At 37.5% G+C, this 27,802-nt stretch overlaps 1 protein-coding gene across 1 annotated transcript in view; it reads right to left on the minus strand.

Moving 5' to 3' along the window:
• LOC150076546 (serine/threonine-protein kinase unc-51-like) overlaps nt 1-27,802 on the minus strand; it is a 462,846-nt gene that overhangs the window by 155,237 nt on the left and 279,807 nt on the right. The window contains exons 15-17 of the mRNA XM_090387194.1: nt 22,532-22,883; nt 9,408-9,519; nt 2,491-2,646 (exon numbers count right to left, since the gene is read on the minus strand). Coding sequence (XP_090243320.1) covers nt 2,491-2,646; nt 9,408-9,519; nt 22,532-22,883 — 620 coding nt within the window. The remainder of the gene's footprint in view (nt 1-2,490; nt 2,647-9,407; nt 9,520-22,531; nt 22,884-27,802) is intronic.

A 27,802-nucleotide genomic window follows, 5' to 3' on the forward strand; every position in this document is an offset into this window, starting at 1 on the left:
GACTCAACAGTGCACTGTTCGTCTATGTCAACTGGATGCACTTCTTTTGATTTTATGTTTTTCTTAATTAACAGCATAACACCTCCTCGCTTCCTATCCTATCTATCCTTTCTGTACACATTGTACTCCCCAAATTCCAATTCTGCATTCCTAATATCAGTGTGACACCACGTATCTGATATCCCAACAATATCCGCCTTTGATGGCTTGACCAACACTTCAAATTCATCAAATTTATTTACTATATTTCTAACATTGTATACATGCACCTATTCCTATTTCTAGTTACCCTGAAACATCCCATATACCCACCTGTTTCACGATTAATGCCATCAGTCCCTAAAACCCCAGCACTCCCTCACTCCAGGTCGCTACTTATTCTAATAGAAGTTGTGCAAGAATCACCTTCAAGTTAAAACTACTTTTAACCTTTTAGTCTGTGAATCCCCCCAAGCTAGCAGTTTTCCAACCCACCTAACACTGCCTCGATAGCATCAGCAAATATTCTTGCACCCTTTCTATTTAAGTGTATCCCATCCCTGTAGAAGCATTCTCTCCTGTTAACAAGCACAGACCACGCTGAAAAAAATTCTACCCCTTGAGCCTGCACATTCCCTCCAGGGCTGAATTTATTGACAAGGCTCTCATCATGTACTCCCTCCTATCGTGTCTGCAACACTGACCTGTACTTGTTAAGTAAATCTGCAGATCTTCTACTCTTAATGTCATTGGTGCCAACATGTACAACAATATCACCTTTTGTGCCCTTAAAAGATTATATATGCCTTACAACCTCATAAACTTTTGCCCCTGGTAGACATACCCCGGTCCTGTTCCATCTATCCTTTTTACACAATATATTCCTCGTCTCCCTGACAATAGAGTCACCAACAATAACTAGTTCCTTTGGGACCAGCACATTCTGCCTTGAATTTTGCCTCTGTGTTGCCTGATACCCAGGAGTGAGCTCTGGCGTTGTGTTGGACAGCTGAGAGCTTGACGGGCACCTCATATTAATTTCTTCGACGGCATCTACCCTACAAGTCAAGCTCTCATTCTACTGGACATCTATGAGAGCTTGACTTGTAGGGTAGCTCTCATCTATGAGAGCTACCCTACAAGTCAAGCTCTCATAGATGTCCAGTAGAATGCTGAGTTGATGCCTAATTTCTAGACACTCTGCACCTGGCACACAAAAAGACCTCCTTGGCTAGATCACGTTCTGTTCCAGAGAGTTCGGCAAACATTTCACAAGTTGCACATTTTTTTAGGCTGTGATGCGTTGGAGAATCTCCCCCCCCCCCAGTTCTCCCCCGAGTCACAGCACTTCTGCCACTTTGTGCCCGTTGCTTTGCTGCTCTAGTCTGGGGAATGATATTTTAAATTAATAAGATCAATAAATTTAATTAATTAATAGTCAATACTATGCTTTCTAATAGAATCCTAAATGCAGTGATGCGTATTACGCTATATAATTATACATTAGAGCTACCTAGTTACCAAAATTAAAAATTTGAATTCCTTACCACTCTATACAAAAACAATGGTTGCAAGATTCGAACGAAATAATGGTTTTACATATATTAAGTAGTAATCTACAAAAACTCTTTATCTAAATTAAAAATAACAAGCGTAACTATAACTATAAGACTACGTATAAAGTACAATATAAAATAACAATTAGATAAATAAAAAGGCAAACATAGCTTTTTCGGAGCCAGTAATTCACAGCTATAATTTTTAATGAGAGTCAGCACCCTCTCCTCCTTCGAATGCTATCACCTTCTTTGATCTTTTCACAATTCCCTCGTTATTTGTGGCCATATTTTTGTAGAGGTTAGAAAAGAACTTGTCCACAATAAAGTCACTTAGTTTTAACTGTTAACACACTCAAAAAAAGTCTGTTTACAATAACACACTGCAAAACAGTAGATTTTTCACTTTTGTAAGCATATTAATTAAAAGCAAATGATGAAACCTTCCACAACAAGCACATAACATAACGATTAGCAGAAAACATCCATGTTTGTGATTTTGTCACCCCTCTCCCCCCCACACACTGAGAGCTGTTTTGACTGAGCAACATGATTTTAGCCACGCCCATGTTTTTTATGGCGAAAAATATTAACAGTGCTTTAAAATTCACATTTTTTTTAGATTTCATTTTATATTAAATCAACGACTGTGAATAGTGGGGGTTTACTGTACTACCTTGCTCTTTTTCCCCATCTCTTTGTTATATTACTTACATACTGTGTATGTATACACACACACAAATTTTAAAAAACAGACAAACAAATTTGGTGCATCTAATGGGGTAAAGTGATTGATATGTGCACCTACAAAACACCAGATGATATTTCTTCTTTCCAGAATATTAAATAACTTTATGATTTCAGAAATCACAGATGTCTACAAAATAATTACAGGATATGCATGAAACCGTGTCTTTGTGATCAGGTATAATAATAAATCAACATCATGGGATACCTGATCGGCGCAATGGAGATCCAGAAAAGGTAGGTGGAGTAGTCATTTGCTGTCTCCAGTTATTAGAAGTTTGTCGCCCAGGCGGTGTGCCTCCACTATAGCTTCGCATTCTTCCACCTGTTGTTGTCGGCGGCGGTGTGCCTATTGTGAACTGAACTACAAATGAGAAATGGAAATAATCATTATTTTTGGAAGTATTTACAGCCCATTAATGAAAACTTAATGTCAGTAAAAAATTATTGAATGCCATAACTCAGATGTGTCAAATATGGCACATTCAAAAAAATAGCTGTTTAACTGATCAAGTTGAACTAGATATAAAGCTGTAAAAAATCTCACATTAAAGTTGTCAGGCAATTTTTTCGGGATAGTGAAAACCTGTAATTCAATGTTAAAATATGCCATTTTATTGGGGTGTGACTTCTAAACTAAGTTCTGCACCTCGTACAATTAAGTTTGTGATTAAATTCTTGTAACCTTTTGACTATTAATAATTAACTAAGGATAAGTTTTTCCCTAGACAGTTAGTATTAAGATCTTAAAATCACAGCTAAGTTTTCCTATTTTCTTTCATCTAAATCTTAACCTTTATGTACTGCCAGTGCCACATTTGTAAAGTGTAAATTGAAAATGAGCCTGTATTAAGTAGTATCAACCCATGACAACCAAAGCACCTGCTTAACAGAGGTGGCCAGTGTAATGTTGAATCAGTTTTGTGTAATAAAAACTGCAGCCATTATCAACCCACTGCAGGATGGAAGCCTCCTCAACAATTCATGCTGAGGGACATGGACCATAATCTACCACACTGTTCCAGTGTGGGTTGGCAGATCGACTGTATTTAGCAGTCAGGGGCTTGAACCCCAGTCTACTCAAAGAGTAGTGTGCCACTGCACTCCCGCTCCTGACCACTCGGCTATGGAGGCCATAATACGAGCACTGAAAAACAAAAATGAGGGTAGGGGATATGTTATAGGCAAAATGACTATGACGAAAATAATGAAGAGCTATACATAGAAATAGAAAGGACCAATAGATCAGATTGTCTTATGGGGGATTTTAAATTTGCAGATAGTGACTAGAATTTGTGGACTGGTCACTCATAAGGTAGAATCTTCCTGATTTGTTGGATGACAGCTTTCTATACAAGCAAGTAAGAGTCAACAAGAGAAAAGCAATATTCTTGATTTGATTATCACCAGTGACTCTTCATGCATTAAGGATCTGCAGATAAAGAAACCATTAAGTGGAAGTGATCACAGTGTATTATTGATGTGAGATTTACTTCGAGGTGTAACTAAAAAGGGTAAAGGGTAGGAAACTTTTGTAAATTTTTCCAAAATTTCAAAATCATTGTAGAAGCTACCAAGTTTTACATATCAACTGAAGATATTACTGAAATTTGATACTCGTGGATGACAATGAACTAATGAGATCAGTGACAGAAAAGAAAAAAAGAGCAGTGTGCGTACCCTTACATGCACGAAAGATTTTTATTTTATGTGAAAACATCCTTGGCTTAGACGAGGTTAAAGGATTTTAGGAATGAAAAGAATCCGAATGTGTTTAACATTTTAAAGCATTTATCTTTTTTAGACAGTTTCATCAATTTGAGGTTGTACCGCTTACACCGTTTCCCATATTTGAAAAATAAATCTGCAAATGATTATAAAAATTCTGTGTTAAATTCATCCTTGGATACCATTATGTCAATTGCTCAAGACATATTTGTCGGGTGCAGAACGTGAGGATCATGTGACACTGGTAGATTACCGTATGGACCTCCTTTACTTATTGGCAAACCATAGTCGGTAACCACTAATAATGACGTATCCAATTGTTTGGTTAATGGAGCTTTAGGAGAACTGGCATGTAATGAATATGATGAAGAGAATAATTCTATTCTAAATTTCAGCCAAAGACATTTGTCTTTGGCTGAAATTTCCAGGATTACCTGCTGTGGGTCAACTTGCTAGAACGAAGGTTCGCTGATTTGCTATGGCTTGAGAAATCAATTTAGAAGCCATACCAATCACAAGAAGAACTAAAAGTGTTTTGTTGAATAACAATGGAACAATCTCGGCTAAACGAAATCATTTACCGCTAATATCGGCTTGTGCTATTACCATCCATAATCTCAGGGAAGTACTTTCGATTCCATAGTTTATGAATACGAGAAATGTCACGAACAACTAGCTTATGTTGCATTATCTCGAGTTACCCATATCAATGATTTTTACATTATTGGTGCAAATGGAGAAAAGAAATTTTATCATGGACTGAGAAATGCTACATCCACTATGGCACTTCAAGCTGAAATGCAAGAGTGGTGAAGTTTTTTAGATGCAGAGGAAGCAATATTTGTAATGTGCTTGTGCCAAGAGAGATTAGAAGTCAGGATAATCCCCAAAAGAGATATATCATTTTGCCTAGAAATCGGAGTGTCAATAAAGATAAGCATAGGAGCAGAAGAATCCTTTTTGGGAGATATAAGACAAGACTGAGTTTTAGAAGGGTTGAAATCAACTAAGTTGTCTTTGCCCCACTGGAGAATTACCTGAAAATCGGCATTTAAGGAATTGGTAGCAGATTTTCGAGAAGTTGAAGCTGATTGAGCAGGACAAGGTTTCTCAAAATGGAAAGTGGAATGCAATGTGCTATCATCGGCAAAACTATGGATAGGATTTCCAGTCAATGGAAGAAGGTCATTAATATACAAGAGGAAAAGAGTGAGGAAAAGAACTGAACATTGGGGGACACCGGCATTAGTAGACCTTTATGCCAAACACGATCAAAAGCCTTTGATCGTGTTTGGCATAAAGGTCTACTACTTGTGTACAAAAGAGCAACTACTTGTGTTTCACCGAACCTTTCCATTGAATTAGTCCATAAATGGGTAACATAAGCCAGAATATCACCAGTGGATCAACACTGACGGAATCCATACTGGCGATCGTTGATCGGACGGAAGGTTTCTAGGTAGTTTAAGAGTTGATGGTTAATTGATTTCTCCATTACTTTAGAAAGAGTAGAAGTAATTGCAATGAGATGATAATTGGATGGGAGGGATTTGTCACCCTTTTTAGGCGGATATGAGCAAATTTCCAAGCAGAAGGAAAAACACCTTTGGAATAAGAAAGTGCAAAAGGCAGCAAAGAATAGGAGTAGTTCAGGAGCACAGGTTTTGAGAACAAGTGGAGAAATACCATCAGGACCTGGAGCTTTCTTAGCATCAAGATTCATCAAAATCCTTCTGATATCCTTCTGACGGTAGACCACAGGAGGCATTGAATGGAGCGTGTTGGGAATGGTGGGAGGTGTTTTACCAAGATCATTAATACATGAGTCGGAAGAAAAATGGGATGTTAGCAGCTCAGCTTTATCCTTGGCTGAAGTGACAACAGAACCATCTGGTTTGAACAGAGGTGGGAGCAGAGATGGGCAAAAGTTGCGGCCAATAGCTTTGGCAAGAGACCCGAATGCTCGGCTACCATTAGGGCAAGAAGCAAGTTTTCTACTCTTAGCCTGTTCAAACTCTAGTTTGGACAGATTAATAACTGCTTTACAATTGTTGCGAGCTTTAGTGTAGGCAGAAAATGAAACTGAAGAATTAGAAACAAGCCAATTATGATATGCAACATTCTTCTCTTGAACAGCTTTAGCACATTTATTTGAAAACCAAGGTTTAGATAAAGGATGAGATTTTAAAGTGGAGTGTGGGATAAAGGATTCCATTCCTGACACGACATGATTCTGAGCAAACGTTGACATCAGAAGTTTTGAAACAGTAATCCAACCAAGGAAAAGAAAAAAAGAAGTCTCGCAGGTCATCCCATTTTGCATTCTTGTAATGCCAAACAACACGAGGTTGGGAATAGCCATGAGATAAAGGTTCCATTGGAGAAGAGACAATCACCAAGTTGTGATCTGAAGTGCCTAAAGGACCTGTCACTTAAAAGTGAGAGGTTCTTTGACGACCGTGTACTTAGAAGAGTTGTTTGTGAGAAAAATCAAGCATATTGGCTGTATGATTAGGATTGTTCGGTATTCTTGTTGGTAAATGAACAATCTGTGCTATGTCATTAGTAATTACAAAAGCCTCAGCATCTCGACCTGCTGGGTCGGTGTGACTAGAAAACGGAAGCCAGCTGGAGTTGTGAACATTAAAATCACCAAGGAAAATTACCTCACTGTTAGGAAAGTTGGAGTGGAGAAAGTTAAGTTGCAAAGAGAGGAAGTCAAAGAGCTCCAAGTGATTAGTGGAGTTGGGAGAACGGTACAGACAACAGATGAATTTGACACAATGAGGTACAGAGATTTTAAGCCAGAGAAGATCAAAGAGAGGAGATTCCAAATTGCCAAGTCTCTGACAGGGAATATCAGAACGGACATATGTAGAAGTACCACCTTTGAGGCAAAAGGAATCATACAGCAAATAATTTGGGCATCTGAGATGAGCAGTAATTGAATCAACCGATAACTGAGATTCTGTCAGAAAAAGTATGGGGTTTGGCAGACTGCAAGTGGAAATGGACATCGTTGAGATTAGAATTGAGACCACGTATATTTGTGAAATGAATTAGGAAGTGCTTGGGAGGTTTAGATCTTTTTGCAGATAAGCTTGCTCTATTAGTTTGACAATTCATGGTGTATTCAATAGTAAGAAAAGTGGGTGGGACATGCTGTATGAAGTAATGAAATTTTTGGATGTGGTGTACACGTGGTAAGAATATACCCAGATCCTTGACATAACGTGGCCTCGACAATGCTCCCTGCATACACACTATTCGGACTCCCTCCAGTCAGTATCTGGCAGAGTAGAGGTAGCAACATTATACACTAGCTGATCCGGAAGCCTCCTAGAGAGTTACCAACAGGTTCAGTCCGGTGTACTAACTAGCGGCTGGCCTGCAAACACCGTTTTAGAGCTGTACCCTCGAAATGTAAGGAATATTGGATCTCGCCACGACATTCATCATAACCTCAAAAGTCATCAATCATACTGCATGATGGAAGAGATAGGGAAGGGTTGACCGGAACTTAGCTCTAGAGACTAAACATGGGTTCCACCACTTCAAGCCTTCAAAGCCTACTGTTGAAACCTGTGGAGGGTATCAACAGGCGATTGAGCCAAAATATGATTTTGTTTCTTTTTGGATTATGCAGTCGAAGCTGGTTGTTGTAGTATACTCTGTTTAGCTGGTTCAGGAATCAATCGAAAATCCTCAATTCATTTGAACTGAAATCTTCTGGATCGAAATCTTCAGGAAATTCTTGTGATGTCGACGGTCCAGCTTCTTGATAAGAAGTCGATGTTAGTCAAAATCTTGAGAAGCAGATTGTATTAAACTGCATTTTTTTTTGTTCTCTATGTTTTTAACTTGGTATTTTGTCAACATGTGTAGGCGATCTAAGTGATGGATGACTCGCGAATTGTAGGCTCCCTCTTTCTCCCTTTGTCTGGCACACCAATTGTAGGCGACTGCTTTTCTTATTTAGTTCCTTTCTTACGTTAATTTTAGGGAGAATGCCTACTTTAAAATATGAGTAACTGACAAGTAATATCAACTGATCAGTACTGATGTGTACTCACCTTGTTAAAATACTTCAACCCTGTTTAATCGAAAGGAAGTTAAGAATTATCAAGGGAAGACTATGTGTGCATGTATGTGTAAAGTATAAGACTGCAATGTTATATCTGAATTTTAACCAAAATTTTAACAAAGGCACCTAAGGGCATGATGCTTCATGTTCTCTGCTGCCTTAGTTAAAATTCTGTCTGGAAATAACTTACTCTTCAATTAGTTTTGTCTGCTTGTTGATGGAAAACTAGAGTTTCTGGGGAGAAAATATGTAATGCTCAAATCCAATTTTCTAGCTCTGCCACATATTAGGGTAGGAACTGAACTCAAGCCTTTTGATTTCATGACAGGGAAATGCAGCAATTCCTCTTAATTTACTGTATTTCACTACACCTTAATCATCTGATAAATAAGATATCTTGTAATGAAGGGTAATGCAGAAAGAACTTTCCTCCACTTGTTGAATTTATCTTTTAGGACAGAGCAGTCTTTGAACTAACTGCAGTGAGATGCCATTTTCCTTCTCTGTATCACTATGATGCTGAAATTCATTCTTGCAGCGAATTTCAGCATCTGTGAAAAAAAAAACATGAAATATTATCATTAGAGAAGGAGATAAAGACTTCTATTTTAATGGACTATAATTCTCTTTATGAAAAGTGAAAATAAAATTTTCACAAGCATGAAAGAAACTAATGTTTGTTTGTTTGTTTGTTATTTGGTTTTTGGATTAAAGCAAGAAATTCTCAAACTGCACATAAACCCAAAATGTGAAAATTATTTTGCACTGTGAAGTAAACCAATGAGTTTATTGAAATATAACTAAGGAGCAACTCTTTGTGCAAACGAATTTTTTTTTCCACACTAAAAAATCAATTCAGAACTGATAAAACTGCTCTTCCCCCCCAACACACACAGCATAAGATAAATAAGATATCTTGTAATGATATGTAATGAGATATAAAAAATAGTCTCAAGTGAAACTATTTTACAAAAGATATCTATTTTAACTGCTTAAAACAGAAAATGCTGACTAACTGTTAGGTTTCAGAGACATTTCATAAATGATCTTCTATTTTGCCTATTTCCTTAATCGACAAAAAGTTTCTTGGCTGCTTCTCAACTGAAATCAAGCAGTTTTTTTTGAAGAAAAGAGTTAATTATAAGGAAACTAAACAAACCCATGTACTTGGCTATGGATTCCCTAACTTAACAAAAGAGGATGAGTAAGAGCCATTAGCAAAGTTCAACTGAATGGCAAGGTAATTATTATCTTTGTTACACTTATAAATTTCTTTTTAAATATATTCAGCATCACAGTACAATAAAATTTACCTGTAGGTGGTGATAGAGAACTGATGTCTGTTATCATCTTGCTATTCTCACTACTCTGAGAGCTTACAGAATCCCGGCGTACTGGAATAGGATCTGAACGTGGTATAATTGGCTATTAAAAATAAAGTGATTAATAAATCCAAGTTTGTTAGAAATGAAAAAAAATTAACAGATTTTAATTTTCCATGTGAATGGGATCTGCGACTAACTTTTTAAAATAATGTGGTTAAAATGTTGTTTATCCATAAGTTATGGTAACTAAATTTAAACAGGAAATAAAAGTTTCAGTTCATAGCTTAGCATAGATTTAATCACATCTAACATAGTACTGAACAGAGTTTTTCCTAGTACTGAACTAAAGGATAATCTCAAAACCCATATCAGAAGCATAAAAAAATAATTCACAGCTGTAATCAAGTTCCAAGGGTCACAACAATAATACATTTACTGTAAAAGCAACTAGTTTCAATGATACCGAAATCAACAAGTATACAGAAATAGCTAAAATTATACAAAATGCAAAACTTTTAAAATCTTAACTATAACCTTTAAATCTTAATCACTGGGCCTTGAGATTGTCACAAACATTCTCTCAGATATGCCAGGCAAGCTGTACTTGCTACCTGGGAGTCTAAAGCCCTGATGGAACTGATATTCGGGTGACACTCAAGTCAAGTGGACCCAATTTTGGCGAAGTCCGGAGGATCTGTGACAGCCAAATCCTCTGCTTGCACTTTCACGATGGTGGGACTATTAGTAATCCTGGGTATAACCTCCATGCACAAGCACAAGGTGGGTGATGACCCAGGTGTGAACCAAAGCAAGCAGGGGTCGAGGTGTGGCATCCACACCACATGGAAGAATGCCACCCCCTCTGTGTTACCAAGCAGAACTAGGTGGTAGTTGACTCTCATCAACCAGTGAAATACCACCACTTTGCTTATTGGAGTCGTGAAGTGGTGGAACCCATGTTTAGTCTCCAGAGCTAAGTTCTGGTCATCTCTTCCATCATGCAGTATGACTGATGGCTTTTGAGGTTAAGATGAACATCATGGCAAGAGCCAATCTTCCTTACATTTCAAGGGTACAGCTCTAAAACGTTCACAGGCAAGCGGTTAGTTAGTACACTGGACCGAACCTATTGGCAACCTAAGAGGCTTCCGGATCGGCTAGTGTATGATCTTGCTACCTCTACTCTGCCAGATAGTGACCGGAGGGAATCCGAGTAGTGTGTATGCGGGAGGGGGGGGTGCATTGTCGAGGCCACATTATGTCAAGAACCTGGGTATATTCTTACCATGTGTACGCCATATCCAAATATTTCATTACTTCATACAGCATGTCCCACCCACTTTTTCTTACAATTGAATATACCATGAATTTTCAAACTAATACAGTAGGCTTATCTGCGAAAAGATCTAAACCTCCCAAACACTTCCTAGTTCATTTCACAAATATATGTGGTCTCAATTCAAATTTCAACGATGTCCATTTTCACTTGCAATCTGCCAAACCCCATATACTTTTTCTGACAGAATCTCAGTTATTGATTGATTCAACTACTGCTCATCTCAGTTGCCCAAACTATTCGCTGTATGATTCCTTTCGCCTCAAAGGTGGTACTTGTGCATATTTCCATTCCGATATTCCCTGTCAGAGACTTGGTAATTTGGAATCTCCTCTTTTCGATTTTCTCTGGCTTAAAATCTCTCTATCTCATTGTGTAAAATTCATTTGTTGTCTCCGCCGTTCTCCCAACTCCTCTAATCACTTGGAGCACTGACTTCCTCTCTTGGCAACTTGACTTTCTCCAGTCCAACTTTCCTAACAGTGAGGTAATTAATTTTCCTTGGTGATTTTAATGTTCACAACTCCAGCTGGCTTCCGTTTTCTATTCACACTAACCCAGCTGGTCAAGATGCTGAGGCTTTTGCAATTACTAATGACCTTGCACAGATTGTTCATTTACCTACAAGAATACTGGACAATCCTAACCATACAGCCAACACACTTGATCTTTTTCTCACAAACAACCCTTCTAAGTACACGGTGAGTGGTCCTTTAGGCACCACAGTTCACAACTCGGTGGTTGTCTCTTCTCGAATGGAGCCTTTATCTCACGCCTATTCCCAACCTCGAATTGTTTGGCATTACAAGAATGCAAAATGGGATGACCTGCGAGATTTCTTTTCTTCTTTTCTTTGGTCGGATTACTGTTTCAAAACTTCTGATATCAACGTTTGCTCAGATCATGTAAGTGAAATTATTTTTGAAGGAATGGAATACTTTATCCCATACTCCACATTAAAATCTCGTCCTTTATATAAACTGTGGTTTTCAAATAAATGTGCTAAGGCTGTTCAAGAGAACAACGTTGCATATCGGAATTGGCTTGTTTCTAATTCTTCAGTATCATTTTCTGCCTACACCAAAGCTCGCAACAGTTGTAAAGCAGTTATTAGTCAGTCCAAACTAGAGTTTGAACAGGCTAAGAGTAGAAAACTTGCTTCTTGCCCTAATGGTAGCCGAGCATTCTGGTCTCTTGCCAAAGCTATTGGCCGCAACTTTTGCCCATCTCTGCTCCCACCTCTGTCCAAACCAGATGGTTCTGTTATCACTTCAGCTAAGGATAAAGCAGACCTGCTAGCATCCCATTTTGTTTCCAACTCATGTATTAATGATCTTGGTAAAACACCTCCCACCATTCCCATCATGCTCCATTGAATGCCTCCTGTGGTCTTACATCAAAAAGATGTCAGAAGGATTTTGACAAATCTTGATGCTAAGAAAGCTCCAGGTCCTGATGGTATTTCTCCACTTGTTCTCAAAACCTGTGCTCCTGAACTTGTGCACCTATTCTTTGCCGCCTTTTTTCACTTCCTTATACTAAAGGTGTTTTTCCATCTGCTTGGAAATTTGCTCATATCCAGCCAGTTCCTAAAGAGGGTGACAAATCCCTCCCATCCGATTATTGTCCCATTGCAATTACTTCTACTCTTTCTAAAGTAATGGAGAAATCAATTAACCGCCAAATTTTAAACTACCTAGAAACCTTCCGTCTGATCAACGATCGCCAGTATGGATTCCGTCAGTGTCAATCCACTGGTGATATTCTGGCTTATGTTACCCATTTATGGACTAATTTAATGGAAAGGTTCGGTGAAACACAAGTAGTTCCTCTTGACATCTCAAAGGCTTTCGAATGTGTTTGGCATAAAGGTCTTCTAAACAAGCTTCCATCTTATGGTTTGCCAACTGTTTTTAGTAATTGGCCTTCTTCCATTGACTGGAACTCCTATCCATAGTTTTGTCGATGATAGCACATTGCATTCCACTTTCCATTTTGAGAAATCTTGCCCTGCTCAATCAGTTTCAACTTCTCGAATATCTGCTACCTATTCCTTAAATGCCGATCTCATGATAATTCTCCGGTGGGGCAAAGACAACTTAGTTGATTTCAATCGTTCTAAACCTCAGTCTTGTCTTATATCTCGCAAAAAGGATTCTTCTGCTCCTATACTTATCTTTGGTGACACTGCGATTTCTAGACAAAATGATATATCTCTTTTGGGGATTACCCTTATTTCTAATCTCTCTTGGCACATCGTCATGATCAGCCATTTTCAATCCACTGCAGGATGAAGGCCTCTCCAGCAACTTTCCAGTTCCTTCTGTTTTGAGCACTGGCCATCCATTTACTACCCACAAACTCGTGAATTTCATCTATCCAACTCCGCCTTTGTCTTCCAGGTTTTCTTCTAGCTCCTCTTGGGTACCATTCTGTTATTTTCTTAGTCCATCTATCATCATGTCTTCGAGCTATGTTTCCTGCCCAAGACCATTTTAGTTCTTTAGTTTTGATAAGAATGTTCTTTACTTGAGTTTGCTGCCTAATCCATGTGTTTCTCTTCTTATCTAACAGTCCGATTCCCATATAATTCAATCCATTCTTCGCTGTGTAGTTCTCAGCTTCTCTTCCATTCTTTTCGTGAGTGCCCAAGTTTCACTTCCATAAGTCATGGTGGGGAGTATATATTGGGTCATTATTTTACGTTTCAGACAAACTGGGATATTGCTCTTCAGTATGTGACTATATTTTCTGAATGCTATCCATCCAAAATTTTTTCTTCTCTTGACTTCCAGCCATTTATCATTATTACAGCTAATAACTTGTCCCAGATAAGTATATGACTCCACCTTTTCAATTACTGCTCCTTCAATCAATATATCCTTTTCTGTGGCATACTTGTTCATCATTACTTTTGTTTTAGCCATATTCATCTTTAGTCCAAAATCCTTACTAACTGTGCATAACTGATTAAGATTTTCCTCTAATTCTTTGGGATCGTGGCTTATGACCACAATGTCTGCAAATCGTAAATGGTTTAGGTACTCTCCGTTCACATTGACTCCTTTCTGCGACCAGTCTAATCTTCTGAAAGCTTCCTCAAGGGCAGCAGTGAACAGCTTAGGAGATATTGTGTCTTCTTGTCGAACTCCTTTCTCGATTTTAAATTTGCTACTGTCTTTGTCTAGTCTAATAAAGGAGGTAGCATTCTCATATATTTTCTTCGAATTCATAATATGTGGGGTATCTATGACTTGTCTTTAAAGTGCCCGAAACATTGCCTTATGTTGTATGGAGTCAAATGCCTTTCATAATTCACAAATGCCAGGCATAATGGTGTTTTATATTCATTTGCTTTCTAGGAGGAATTATTAAGGTTTGAAAATGGCAGAAGGTTATCATTTTGTACCAGGATACTTAATGATTTTGGAATAACTGAAAGCAAAGTGGAGGAGAAATTGTTGAAAAGCACCTGGGGTGGATGGGATCTATCCGATTATATTAAAGGAGGCGGCAATGCAACTAAGCAAACCCTTAGCCATAATTATGAGAGCATCCTTGGACTCAGGGGAGGATCCCACGGACTGGAGATGTGCAAATGAATCCCCAATTCACAAAGGGGTATTGAAAGGTGACACGAGTAATTACAGACCAGATAGTTTAACTTCTGTTCCGGGTAAAATAATGGAGTCATTGGTTCATCTAGACAAGACTGCAGCAATAATTCAGACACAGCATGGGTTTGTTAAGGGAAAAGTCTTGTCTGACAAATTTGATAGGATATTATGATGTGGTTAACAAAGGAACTGGATGCAAAAAATAATTTTGAAATCATATATTTGGATTTCAGGAAAGCTTTTGACACTGTTGTGCATGGAAGACTATTGTACAAATCGGAGCACAATGGTATTAAGGGTAAGTTGCTACAATGGATAAATGGATGGTTAAGTGGGAGAAGACAGAGGGTGGTAATCAATGGGTGCTGCTATTCGTGGACTAATGTTATTAGTGGAGTCCTACAGAGTTAGGTGTTGGGCCCACTGTTGTTTTGTATATTTATCAATAATATTGATAAGGTATATCAGGCTTAGTGTTGAATTTTGCAGATGATACAAAGGTTGGCAGGGTTGTTAATGACAGTAATGGCAGTGTGCTACTGCAACAAGATCTAGATAATTTGAGCAGATGGGCTAAGAAGTGGCAACTGAAGTTTAACCTTGACAAATGCAAAGTACTGCATATGGGTAGAAGTAACCACAGAGAAACGTACCAACTGTGTGGTACTACACTTAAGGTGGTAGAAAATGAAAAAGACCTGGGAGTAATTGTGCAGTCAGATATGAAGTCTTCTGAGCAATGCAGAGAGGCTGCCAGGGCAGGTCATGGAGTTTTGTCAACGATATATAGGAATTTTGGTAGCAGGGAAAAGGAGGTGATTATCCCTCTGTATAAGGCAATGGTCAGGCCACGCCTTGAGTACTGCGTACAGGTCTGGAGGCCTCATTTTAGGAAGGATGTAGATTTACTTGAGCGTGTACAGAGAAGGGCAACAAGATTGGTAAGGGGAATGAAGGGATCCGCTTACCAAGAGAGGCTGAAGTTCTGCAAAATGCATTAGCTGGAGACCAGGCAGCTGCATGGTAATATGATTGAGTGTATAAGGCCTTGAATGGGTTGAGCATGCTGAATTCTAATAGGATCCTTCCACTTGTTCAGATTACGAACCTAAGGGGGCATAAATTCAAATTAAGAAAAGACAGATGTAGAATAGATGTGCGGAAATTTTCCTTTAGCCAGTGGGTGGTTAATTACTGGAACAAACTTCCATCTGTCGTTGTGGAAGTTGATAGGCTGAATAAATTTAAGGAGGAACTGGACAGGCATTTGGAGGCAATGGTGTGATTTTTTTTTTTTTTTTTTTGGCTGATGCTGCAAATAGCTCATACACTTGCTTTCTTGCATCACATGCCACTACTACTACTACTACTACTACTATCCTATCCTAAAGCCAGCTTGCTCTTTCAGTTGATTCTCATCAAGTATTCTTTGAATCTGTTAGTAATGACCCTTGTGAACAACTTGTAGAGGATAACAAGCTAATTGGTCTCTAATTTCCAATTTCTGATTTATCTCCTTTCTTATGCAGCAAAACTATGATTGCATTATTCCACTGCTTAGGCGTTACTCCTTTTCTAATGCACTTTGTGAAGAGCCTTGCCAGTTTTTGCGTTATGTCTCTTCCTCCCAATTTTAACAACTCTACAGTAACTTCATCTTCCCACGGGGCTTTCTGATTCTTCATTTTCTTCAATGCATGTTCTACCTCATCAGGAAGAATATCGGGTATGTCGCATGTGTTGCTACTTTGCAATTCATCTTCTCCACTGCTGGCATCATTCCCTCGCTCCTTGTATAATTCTCTATAGTAGCCTTCTGCAATTTGAATTACGCCTTCTCTGCTGTTTATAAGTACACCATCGCTATTCTTCAGATTCAGTATCATTCGTATTTCCCTTAATGCTTGTTCTACTTTTCTTGTGTTAAATCTTCTTATGTCCTCTCTGAGTCTCTTTCTAATGGCTTAGCATAACTCAGTATACTCAATTTTCTCCCTGTCAGTGTTTTTTTTGCTTTTCATTTGTCGTCTTCGGTTCATCATGACAAGTGTTTCTTGATTAATTTTTTCTTCTTTGGATTTCTTTTTCCCTATGGGTTTCTTGAGCTTTATCACTTTCAAAAAGTTGTAATATTCCTCTTCGATATCTTGGTCCTGAGCAGTCTGCAGAAGCTCAAACTTGTTCTTAAGTTCCAGTACATACTGCTTTTTCTCCTCTTCTGTTATCTCAAAAATTCTTTGTATTATTTACTCGAGTCAGTTTTTTCCTTTCCTTTCCTACATCTATATCAAGTGTACATCTTACCATTCTGTGATCACTTCCAACATTTACCTTATTTAGGATGGTAACATCATTCACAATATATCTTCTGTTAGTGAGGATGAAGTCGATTTCATTAGTAGTTAATCCATTTGGACTCTTCCATGTCCACTTTCTGTTCACCCTTTTCTTGAAAAAAAAGTGTTCATTACTGACAGTCCTTGAGATTCTGCCACAAGTCTTTCACCTCTTTCATTTCTTTCACCAATTCCAAAATTTCCTTTGGTTGTTCCCCTTTCTGCGCTGTTTTGTCTTTTTCCAACCTTAGCATTGAAGTCTCCCATAATAACAGTATAGTGAGTTTTCTGCTCATCTAGAAGACTCTCAATTTCGGTGTACATTTCTTCAACCTCTTCATCATCGTGGCTCGATGTTGGTGCATAAATCATTATAATCTTTAGCTTGTACCTCTTAGAAATCTTGAGTATTAGTCTTGACACCCTTGGTGATGTACTTTTGAATTCCAAAATGTTGTTTTTAAAATCTTTATGGACCAGAAACCCAACTCCACCTTCACTCCTTTCACTGTTTCCATTGGTGTACAGCAGATTTCCACTTGATAAACTTAGCACACGCTTCTTGATTAGACCGGGGTTCGAGCCCGTCACCACCAAATACGGAGGATGCGGAAAGGTTAAGGAATGACCACCGCATATCCTGGAGCAATATGGCCTTAGTTGCTAATGCTCCTAAAAACCAAACAACAACAACAACAACTTGATAAACTTATATGTGTTTCATTTCTTCTTCTTGTTTCAGCCAATCCAATGATATTCCCTTGGATTATCATTCAAAAGTACATCACCCTTGGTGATGTATTTTTGAATTCCAAATATTGCTTCCTCTGCCTCTAAAAAATTTGGTTTTCTCTTTCGCTCTTGGCATTACTTTTCTTCCAAACAGCTGTTCACTTTGTAGAAATCGCAAATCTGCCCTACTGTGGAATATTGTTCCCACATCTGGGGCAGTGCCCCCCAAACCTCTCTCAGGCTTCTTGATTCCATTCAGAAGAGGGCAGTTAGGTTAATTAATGATTCATCTCTAACAGAGTCCCTCCACTTGCTGTCTCATAGACGTACTATTTCTGCTACATGTCTTTTCTACAGATACTTCGATGGGCACTGTTCTTCTGAACTGGCTTCTATAATTCCCTCTCTCTCTCTCTCTCTCTGAAAACAGTCCGAACACGTGCCGTCACCAACGTCCATTTACTGTTCCAACTTTACAGTCTACAAAAGATCAAGTCTAATGTCAACAAATATCTTCTTTCGTCTTCTCAACCTCCAACACAAGCATGGTACTAAGTACTATAGGTTCTAATACTTCTCGTGTTTGGGGTTTTCATAAAAAAAAAAATAATAAATAAAATAACTTTAACCACAATTTCCTGCTTACTGAAATCCCAACAAATACTCAGACAAACTGCAATAGACAATACCACGTGTGTCTGTTACAAGATTTCCAATTTCCCCTGCAAATGTTTTTATTATACTGCAAATATAAGAGAAATGAATTATACATTTGTTGAAAAGTTGGAGATTAGGTATTGGTAGGCAGGAGGAAAATTTGGATTTTTTTTCAGAAAAAGGTGGTTTTCTTTCAAAGACCACACTACAGCAGAAACTGACAATATACTCATTTTATATTAAAATAGGATTGTTTACCAGTACAGTAGGCTTTTAAACATTATTTTACCTAGAATTTTTCTTCCAGTGTAGTACTGTGTACTTTGTCTCACTTAAACTGTTTATGACTGTTTCAATGAAGATAGTGTGTATCTTTCTTGAAAATACTTTCAGAAATGTTCAGTCAAAGTTTTTTTTGTATAAGGACTTCACTACTTCCGATGTCAAGTGAACATTCCAAACCTGCACTAGAAAGAAAATATCGAAATTAGTTTTTTTTTTTTTTTTTTTTTTAACTGATTGAATATTCTGTGACGCTCAACAGTGCCATCAGGATGTATTAAAGTGCCAAAAAGACCTAGGATAACTTGTTACATTTCATGCCTCCTTGTGTACTTTCATTTCCCAGACCAATGATTCTTGTAGAATGCTTCCTTCTCTTTTCATAATAGAATCTGGTGCACTCTTACACTGGAAATGACAGAGAACTTATCTCTAAAGCAGGGGTGGGCAACTTTTTTCGTCAGCGGGCCGAATAAAATTTTTGTATCATGATGCGGGACGAATGAAATTTTCGCATCATGATGCGGGCCGGAATAGATTGGACAATTTAATAAAAAAATCAGAACCTAAAAAATGTTATATTACTTGAATTACCAAATTATTAATGTATTTTTAAAAAAAATATCTGAATGTCCAATTATCATTGAAAATGCGGCATTCGGCATCAATTTTTCTTTTTTTTTTAATTGGCTCATTTTATGGGCTATAAATTATATTAAATTAAAAATTGTAATAATTAGAAAAGGCATAAAACATAAAATATCTCGCACCAATATTATTTTTTTCAATAAGAAGTCAAACCCAAAGGAACTTTGTTCGATCGATGCTACAATAATAATTAGGAAATAACTCTTTGACACTGCGTAGAATCACTTGGTTACTGTTGTACTGGCTGCGATTCCCGATTGAACTGAATTAAGCCGAACGTTTATGGCGAGTGTAGTCAGGTATGGATTTTCTATATTTATGTATTTACCGATGGGGCCGGATTCAACATCGTCGAGGGGCAGATGTGGCCCGCGGGCCGGCTGTTGCCCACCCCTACTCTAAAGTATATATTTCTTTACCTTCAGTGATAGCAAAAAGTATTGACACCCTTCCTTTTTTTCTTTTTTTAATTTTATCTTGCAAAATTGATTAGTTTCAATTTAGTTAAAAAAGTTGTATTCCAAACCACATTACTGTGTGATGAACTGGTTCTCCAAATATTACATTTCAACCAAAGTTAAATAATATTCAACTTAACATTTCTGATAAGCCAGCTGAATAACTTGTTATCTATGAATTCTGTTTGTAGCTAGCAGACTTTTGATTGCTGTAAATAAACATGCTTCATTTAGGAATGAAGGAATTCAGAACAGGAATTCAGAACAGAAAGTCACTGCTACCAAACTAAGTCCACAATTTACCAAATTAATTCATGAAGTCATAAAACTTCTGTTATTTTTTTTTTTTGATTTGGTAGTTGTTGGCGCATCGGCTTCTGTGGCCATATTGCACCTCCCAAGGTTTTTGCAGTACTTTGATCCAAGCCCGAGGCGGGAATCGAACCCGCGACCTTTGGGTTTCCGGGCAGGTACTTCACCCACTCGGCTAGCCCGGTCGGCAACTTCTGTTATGAGCATATTAAATATTTCAAGTTGTAACACTTCATTGGATTGCATCATCATACAAATCACCTTGAGTGTATAATGTGTAAGCTTGCACTAACACTTCCCCCCCTCTTCTTTCTTTTATATTTCCATTGTTTGTATAAAAACCCTCAGGTAGTTTTACCATGTCAACCTGCTTTGATGTTCAACACACTTTTTTCTATACTTGTCTCTCCAAGGTCTCTTGTAACTGTGAGTAACAAGGGAGGAGGCCTTTACTAATTTATTTATAGGGGGGGGGATAGTAGTATTTCAGCTCATATTTCTGGATATTTGTGCTCCTAATTTGAGTCGCCTATTGGCAACTCAAATTAGGAGTTTGAAAATGCATAATTTATTTTAAATGAAACAATCTTCAATTACTTTAAGTTCTAATAAACCTTTCAAGTTCTTTTATTAATCTTTATTGCTCCTTCTATATTGAGAGAGATATTGTGCCTAGGCAATACTATGGATTGCATTAGAAATGAAAACCTGCAGAAAGTGTGTGTGTGTGCGTGTGTGTGTGTGTGTGTGTGTGTGTGTGTGTGTGTGTGTGTGTGTGTGTGTGTGTGTGTGTGTGTGTGTTTAATAGCAAACCAAACAATTATAACAAATTTTTGATTCTCAGGTGCCAATAATATCCATATCTTTAATGGAATTATGAAAAGAATTCCCTGGATTTTTCCACCTTTTAATCATTTTTTGAGAAAATTATAAAAAAAAAAAAAAAGATAAAAATGTATTAATAAATATGATAGTATAAACCAGAGCTGTGATGCTCATTAATAAATACAAAAAAACAACAATGGACCCAACAGTGAACCTTGGGGGGACTCCACTAATAACATTAGTCCACGAAGAGCAGTGTCCACTGATTACCACTCTGTCTTCTCCCACTTAACCATCCCTTTATCCATAGCAGCAACTTGCCCTTAATGCAATACTGCTACAATTTGTACAGCAGTCTTCCATGTGCAACAGTATGAAGAGCCTTCCTAAGTCCAAGTACATGATATCAAAATTCTTTGCATCCAGTTCCTTTGTGAACACATCACAGTATCCAATCAAACTGGTCAGACAAAACCTCCCGTTAACAAACCCATGCTGTGTTCGAACTATAACTGAAGTCTTATCAAGATGGACCTGCAATGCTTCTTTAATCATTAACCAATGCCACCATTAATTTCCTCGGAACAGAAGTTAAACTAACAGGTCTGTAATTACTTCTGTCACCCTTTGATCCTCCTTTGTGAAATGGGGTCACATTTGCACATCTCCAGTCCATGGGTACCTCCCATGAGTCCAAGGAAGCTCTCATAATTATGGCTAAGGGTTTTCTTACTTCCTTTGCTGCCTTCTTTAATATAACTGGATAGATCCCATCTGCTCCAGGTGCCTTTCTTATGTTTATTTTCAAAAATTTCTGCTCCACTTTGCTCTCGGTTATTACAAAATCATTTAGCTCACTGCCAGAGTTTAATACATCTCTGGCATTCCTCTCCCTGAATAACTCATGTATAAATGTTGATACAAAATACTCATTCAGTTTGTTAGCTACTTAAGCAGGATCATCAACAGTTGAATCATCAATATCAAGTGGACCAATCTGATTTATCCCCTTTCTTCTAGAGTTTACATAAGTAAAGAAAGAACTCTTTGCTGTTTTTCTTTGTATCCTTTGAAAATTAACCTGAATAATGGTAGGACATAACTGTAGTTGTAACTGTGCTACTTTTATTACTAGTGGTGGTTACTGGCAAAGTTGATGGCCTCTGTGTTGCTTGGTATGTCCTGACAGGAGTATATGCTGTACCAACTTTGGTCAGATTAATATTTACATTCTCGCCTAGCCTTTTAGGTGAATGATTACTAACTGGAATCTTTGATGGCAAACTAAGAATATATTTCACTACAATCACTATATGACTGATGACATGAAGTTACAAGGGAGTGTAAAACACAATCACATAATTTAACTACTGATTGAAATAACTGCAAGAATGAGCAAGAGGTCTTTTTTTTTCCAATGAATGTTCACTATCAAAAAATTAAATTTCCTTCAATTTTACCAAATAATGTAATTCCCCTTGCAAAACATGCAACAGTGCATATAGCACCAGTGGTAGATATCCATCAGCATGAGGATCTTTTTTCTAGGGTATGGGGCTATTCATAATTTCAGAAATTTCAAGAAGGTAGGGAACATATCACTGCACTCACTTAACTCAGATGAAAACATTTAAGCAGCAAAATATCAAACAAGACAGAAAAATTTGCATTTTTAACTGTAAACAATTAAATTCAAGTAATAAACACTTTTTATAGAATACCAGGACACTGATAGTGCATCAACTCACAATATGATCTTTTTAATATAATAATAATAAAAAAAAATATATATATATATAACAAAACACATTCACACAGCTCGATCATCTAACTTAATCACTAAATTTGGCCTCTCATGAATTTAAATGGACCTAAGTAATAACAAAAATCATGAATAATTTATTATTACCTTTGATGATAATGGAGATAATGACAATGGAGGTGATGATGATGCCTGGCTCCTTCCTTCAACAGATCGGGGTGATGATGAAGGCGAATCTTGTAAGCTCCGCTGAATTTGCTCATAAGCTTCTTTTTGAGATGGTACAGGAATTGGTTCTGAATAATGGTAGGACATAACTGTAGTTGTAACTGTGCTACATTTATTACTAGTGGTGGTTACTGGCAAAGTTGATGGCCTCAGTGTTGCTTCGTATGTTCTGACAGGAGTATATGCTGCACCAACTTTGGTCAGATTAATATTTACATTCTCGCCTAGCCTTTTAGGTGAATGATTACTAACTGGAATCTTTGATGGCGAACTAAGAATATATTTATGTCAAAGTATTAATAAACTGTAAATTGAACTTCATTAGATAAAGTATTTTTACATGCATATGAGAGAAGGATATGGGGGGGGGGAGTAAACCAATGCAAATTAAATTTACATATATTATTCTATAAAGGATATCACAGTTCGGTTAAAAATTAAACTTGCATATAAAATTACAACTGAATTCACACAGAGCAAACAAAGCCCACATCTTTTCAGCATGAGCTTCATGAATATTCTCCATATTCCCCTACTTCCCCAGAAAAGTCTGAAACTAAGTACTGGTCACAGAAATAAGTCTTACTGGATACAATCTAATATGATGCTCAACCTCAACCCAAAGGTGATCAGATAAATTCAAACCAGGTTAGAAATTTGAACCTGAAAACAGATAGTTTTTTTATATTGTTATACTGAAATCAGAATTTCACATTATCTATCATATATGTTGGCATGCTGTCATATTAAACAAAACAAGCTAGCTCTACTCATATAGTCAGACACAGCAAAATGATCCTAAACATCGCAGAAGGATACAACGCTCACACTAAAAAGAACATCAACTAAGTCAGTGTTTCACAAACTGGGATCTGCAAAACATTCAGAAGAGGTATCAAGTAATGTGTTTATAAAATATATATGCAAGGGAGATCTGCAAACTTTTTTTTTTTTTTTTTTTTTTATTTTTGAAGGGGTCCATAGATCTCAGTAGTTTGGGAGCTGCTGAACTAAGTGTTTCAGGATAAACCTAGAGAAAGAGAACACACTACAATCCACACTTCAACAGAAATTAGAACGCCTCTAGATATGTTCACAATGCTTTCTTTACACTTCATATTCTGTTGTTGAAAAACGTGATTTATCAGTACACAGAATCATTTATCACAGTTTTATTTAAGAATGATCATAAATAAAGATCTCTGCATATAGCTTTGGGAATTAATATGAATAACCATAAAGCTCAATTGGAGAGCTCTATTGCTTGCAATATTCCAATTGCAGCTAACCTCCCAGCAATCAGAATAATATGAAAATAATGGAGCAAAACAAACAGGATCACAGGAGAATCAAAAATCATCTTTAATAATTCTTCACCCTAGAATTATACTATGAGGTCTCAGTGACCCACCTTTAAGTAAATTTGCAATTTCCCCACCCACCTTTAAGTAAATTTGCAATTTCCCCACACATGAAATTATGGTAGACAAGACAACTCTAGCTCTACCTACTTTCAGTTTTTGCTGAGCTATTGATGAGGAGACCACATTGAAATTTTGTAATCAGCCCTAATCACCACTGTTTTGTTATCTATGCTCCCTGACTTTTTTTTTTTCTTTTATGCTGCACTCTTTCATAAATAGAAAAACAATGATATAATGATGCCACTACATGATTAAAGATGGAGAAAATTTTGACAAAAGAATTATATCATGACAGTTATGATAGTGTATCTGAGGTGAATACTGTAGATCAGGGATAAGTAACCTCCGGCCCGTGAACTTGTGTGATCTGGCCTGCGGTCGTTTTCAAAATACATACAATAAATAGATTGCCATTTATTATATATATTTTTGAATTAATGGAATTTCTTATGAAAATTTAGAAAATACTCTGCGCATTGCTATGACAAATATCGATCCACTGATTAAAACACACAGTATCAAATCTCTCTCATTACATATTATAAAAATAAAATATTGCAATTACCATTCCAATGTTGCAAATATTGCAATATTGGAATGGTATTTGTATTTTGCTACTATAACTGTATTTTTTCTGACATTTTCGGGAAAAATTGAGGAGTGTGTGTGTGTGGACCTTTTAAAGAACAGAAAAATAAACATACTTGGATCGAGTGAATCAAAATGGAAAGGAAATGGGCATAGAGAGTTATGAGGAGGCTATTACGAATATTGGTATTTAGTATTAGTAACGGCCGCATGGTGCAAGAAAGCCTATGGCTTATGCTGCACCAGCCAAAAAAAAAAAAAAAAAAAAAAATCCGAACAAAACAATGATAAAAACAAAAAAAAAAATAAATAAAATAAATAACTAAATAATAATAATTAATAAAAAATAAAATAATAAAATAAAATATAAATAAAAAGGAAATTAAACTTATCATCCTATGCGCTTCCCTTACGTGAAAGTACTATCCAGATGACCTTTGAATTTCCCCAAACTGTCGTCCTCTACCACCAATGAAGGCAACTTATTCCAGTAATTTATAACTCGCTGGCTAAAATAAAACTTCCTGCAGTCCAATCTAAACATTTCCCCCCGTAACTTGAATTTATGTCCCCTAGTTCTAGCATCATTTATAATCTTGAAAATTTTGTCCTCATTCATTTTACTGATGCCTCTCAGAGCCCTAAACACCTCAATCAAATCTCCTCTAAGGTGTCTAGTTTCCAAACTCTGCAACCCACATATTCGAAGTCTTTCTTCATAAGGACGCCCTTTTGCCGATCTCACCAGGCGAGTTACCCTTCTTTGCACCCTTTCAAGAAGCTCGATGTCTTTCTTCAGGTGTGGTCTCCATACTTGAACACAGTATTCCAAGTGTAGTCTACTAACATAAGCCTTATATAATGGGATTATCACGTCCCTATCTCTACTTGCAAAAGTTCGATAGATCATTGATAGGACACCATGGGCCTTCCTTGCAACCTGTTTACAATGCTCAGAGAATTTCATGTCTGACCGTATCGTAACACCCAAGTCCCTTTCCTCCAGTACTGGGTTTAGTGTAACTCCACCAAGTGAATAAGTTATTTTGGGATTACTGTTTCCCAGGTGTAATACCTTACACTTTGTTGGATTAAAGCACAGCTGCCATTTTTCTGACCATTCTTGAAGTCTATCTAGGTCTCTCTGAAGAAGCTCAGCTTGACAGTGATCATTAACTACTCTACCAATTTTAACATCATCTGCAAATTTAGACATCACGCCCTCTATCCCTTCATCAATGTCGTTTATGAAAATTAAAAACAACAGTGGTCCTAATACTGATCCTTGGGGAACCCCACTTCTTACATCAACCCAATCTGAGGAATAGCCATTTATCACAACCCTCTGCCTCCTGCCCTGAAGCCATCCTTCTATCCTTCTAAGGATTTTCCCAGTGATTCCAACCTGTTCCAGCTTATAAAGCAACCGCTCATGTGGAACTGAGTCAAAAGCTTTGCTGAAATCTAAATAAACAATGTCGAAATTATTCCCTAAATCCAGCTCGTGAGTGACTCTTTCGAAATAGCGAATCAGATTTCTTAAACATGATTTTCCCTTTACAAAACCATGCTGAGTATCCTTGAGAATTTCAATTCCATCCAAATGATCCTGAATTCCACCCTTGATCATTGCCACCATGATTGTCCCTACTACTGAAGTCAGACTGACAGGTCGATAATTTCCAACTTCACTTTTAGAGCCACCCTTATGTATGGAAGATACATTTGCACTTTTCCAATACAAGGGAATCCCCCCCAGAGTCTAGTGATGCTTGCATAATTAGCCTCAATGGTTCAATGCACTCGCTTGCCGCCTCTCTTATGATTATAGGGTATATTCCATCAACTCCAGGAGCCTTACTGGTCTGTAGGCTCGAAAGTTTTTTCATTAAGTAATCTTGCGGAATTTCAATATCATTAATTACATATTTTTTAACTTCGCTCCCACAATTTCCCATTGCCACAAAAGGCTTTTCATTTGTAAATATCGATGCAAAATGACTGTTGAGTTCATCTGCAACGGCAGCTGGTGTATTTATTACTATCCCCTTTCCCTTACGTAAAGGTCCAATCTGGTTTGTCCTGCTCTTCTTGGCATTTATATATGTGAAGAATTCTTTATCCCCCCTCTTTTCTCTGTTTGCTAGTGATTTCTCATAAACTGCCTTTGCCTGTCGAACCTTTTCTGTGGCTCTATTACAGATCACCTTGTGGTCTGGGGTTCATGTAGCAAGGAAGGGTGTAGCCATCATTACAGATCACAGGATTAAGGAAAGGCTACTGGAGGTGAATAATATCAGTGACAGACTCATGTAAATTAAACTGCAAATGAATGACGGCGAAACATTGAAAATAGTACAACGTTAGCACCGCAAACTGGTTGCAAACAAATGGAGAAGCTGGAGTTTGAGGACAAGCTGGAGTTTGAGGACAAGCTCGAAGAGAACATCATAGGTAGAGATATAGTCATCATGGGTGACTTGAACACAAGAGTGGAGAGACAAGAACTAGAATACATTATGGATCCACATGGTTGGGGACCCAGAAATGATGACGATGACAGGCTGTTATATTTCTGTTTACGGAACAGCTTGGTCATAGGAAACACCTGTTTCAAGAAGAGAAAGTCACAAAGTGACAAGATACGGTTGGGCCGGTCAACAAGAATCCCTCCTTGACTATATACTTGTGGATAAAGAGCGAGACACAGAAGACTAGTGGATGGCAAGGTCATTCCTGTCTCCCTGGTAGTGATCACAGGTTAGTTGGAGTTTTAAGATTTCCTAAAATGAAGAGGATGAAAATAACAAGAGAGAGAAAATAAGGGTGTGGAAGTTGAAAGAAGAGGAAAAAGGGGTGATGTTCAGAGAAGAGTTCAGGAATGTTGTACCTAAGACAGTGGTGAACAGTGTGGAATCAGAATGGAAAGCATACAAAGACTGTATAGTAGGACTGAAAGAGCAGGTTGGAGAAGGACAAGCAATAGAATGAGATGGAAAGAAACCTCAGGGTGGAATGAGAGTACAAGAGAGGCTGCAAAAATCAAGAATAATGCATTCAGGACCTACTTTCAGAACAGAAATGATGAAAATAAAGAGATATGAAACTGTGAAGAGAGAAGACAAGAGGATAGTTAACGAGGAGAGAAGACTGTGGTTGGAAGAACGGAGAAACTCGA

This window comes from Mastigoproctus giganteus, chromosome 13, assembly GCF_048544385.1.
Source record: "Mastigoproctus giganteus isolate SK-2022 chromosome 13, ASM4854438v1, whole genome shotgun sequence".
Taxonomy (NCBI): domain Eukaryota; kingdom Metazoa; phylum Arthropoda; class Arachnida; order Uropygi; family Thelyphonidae; genus Mastigoproctus; species Mastigoproctus giganteus.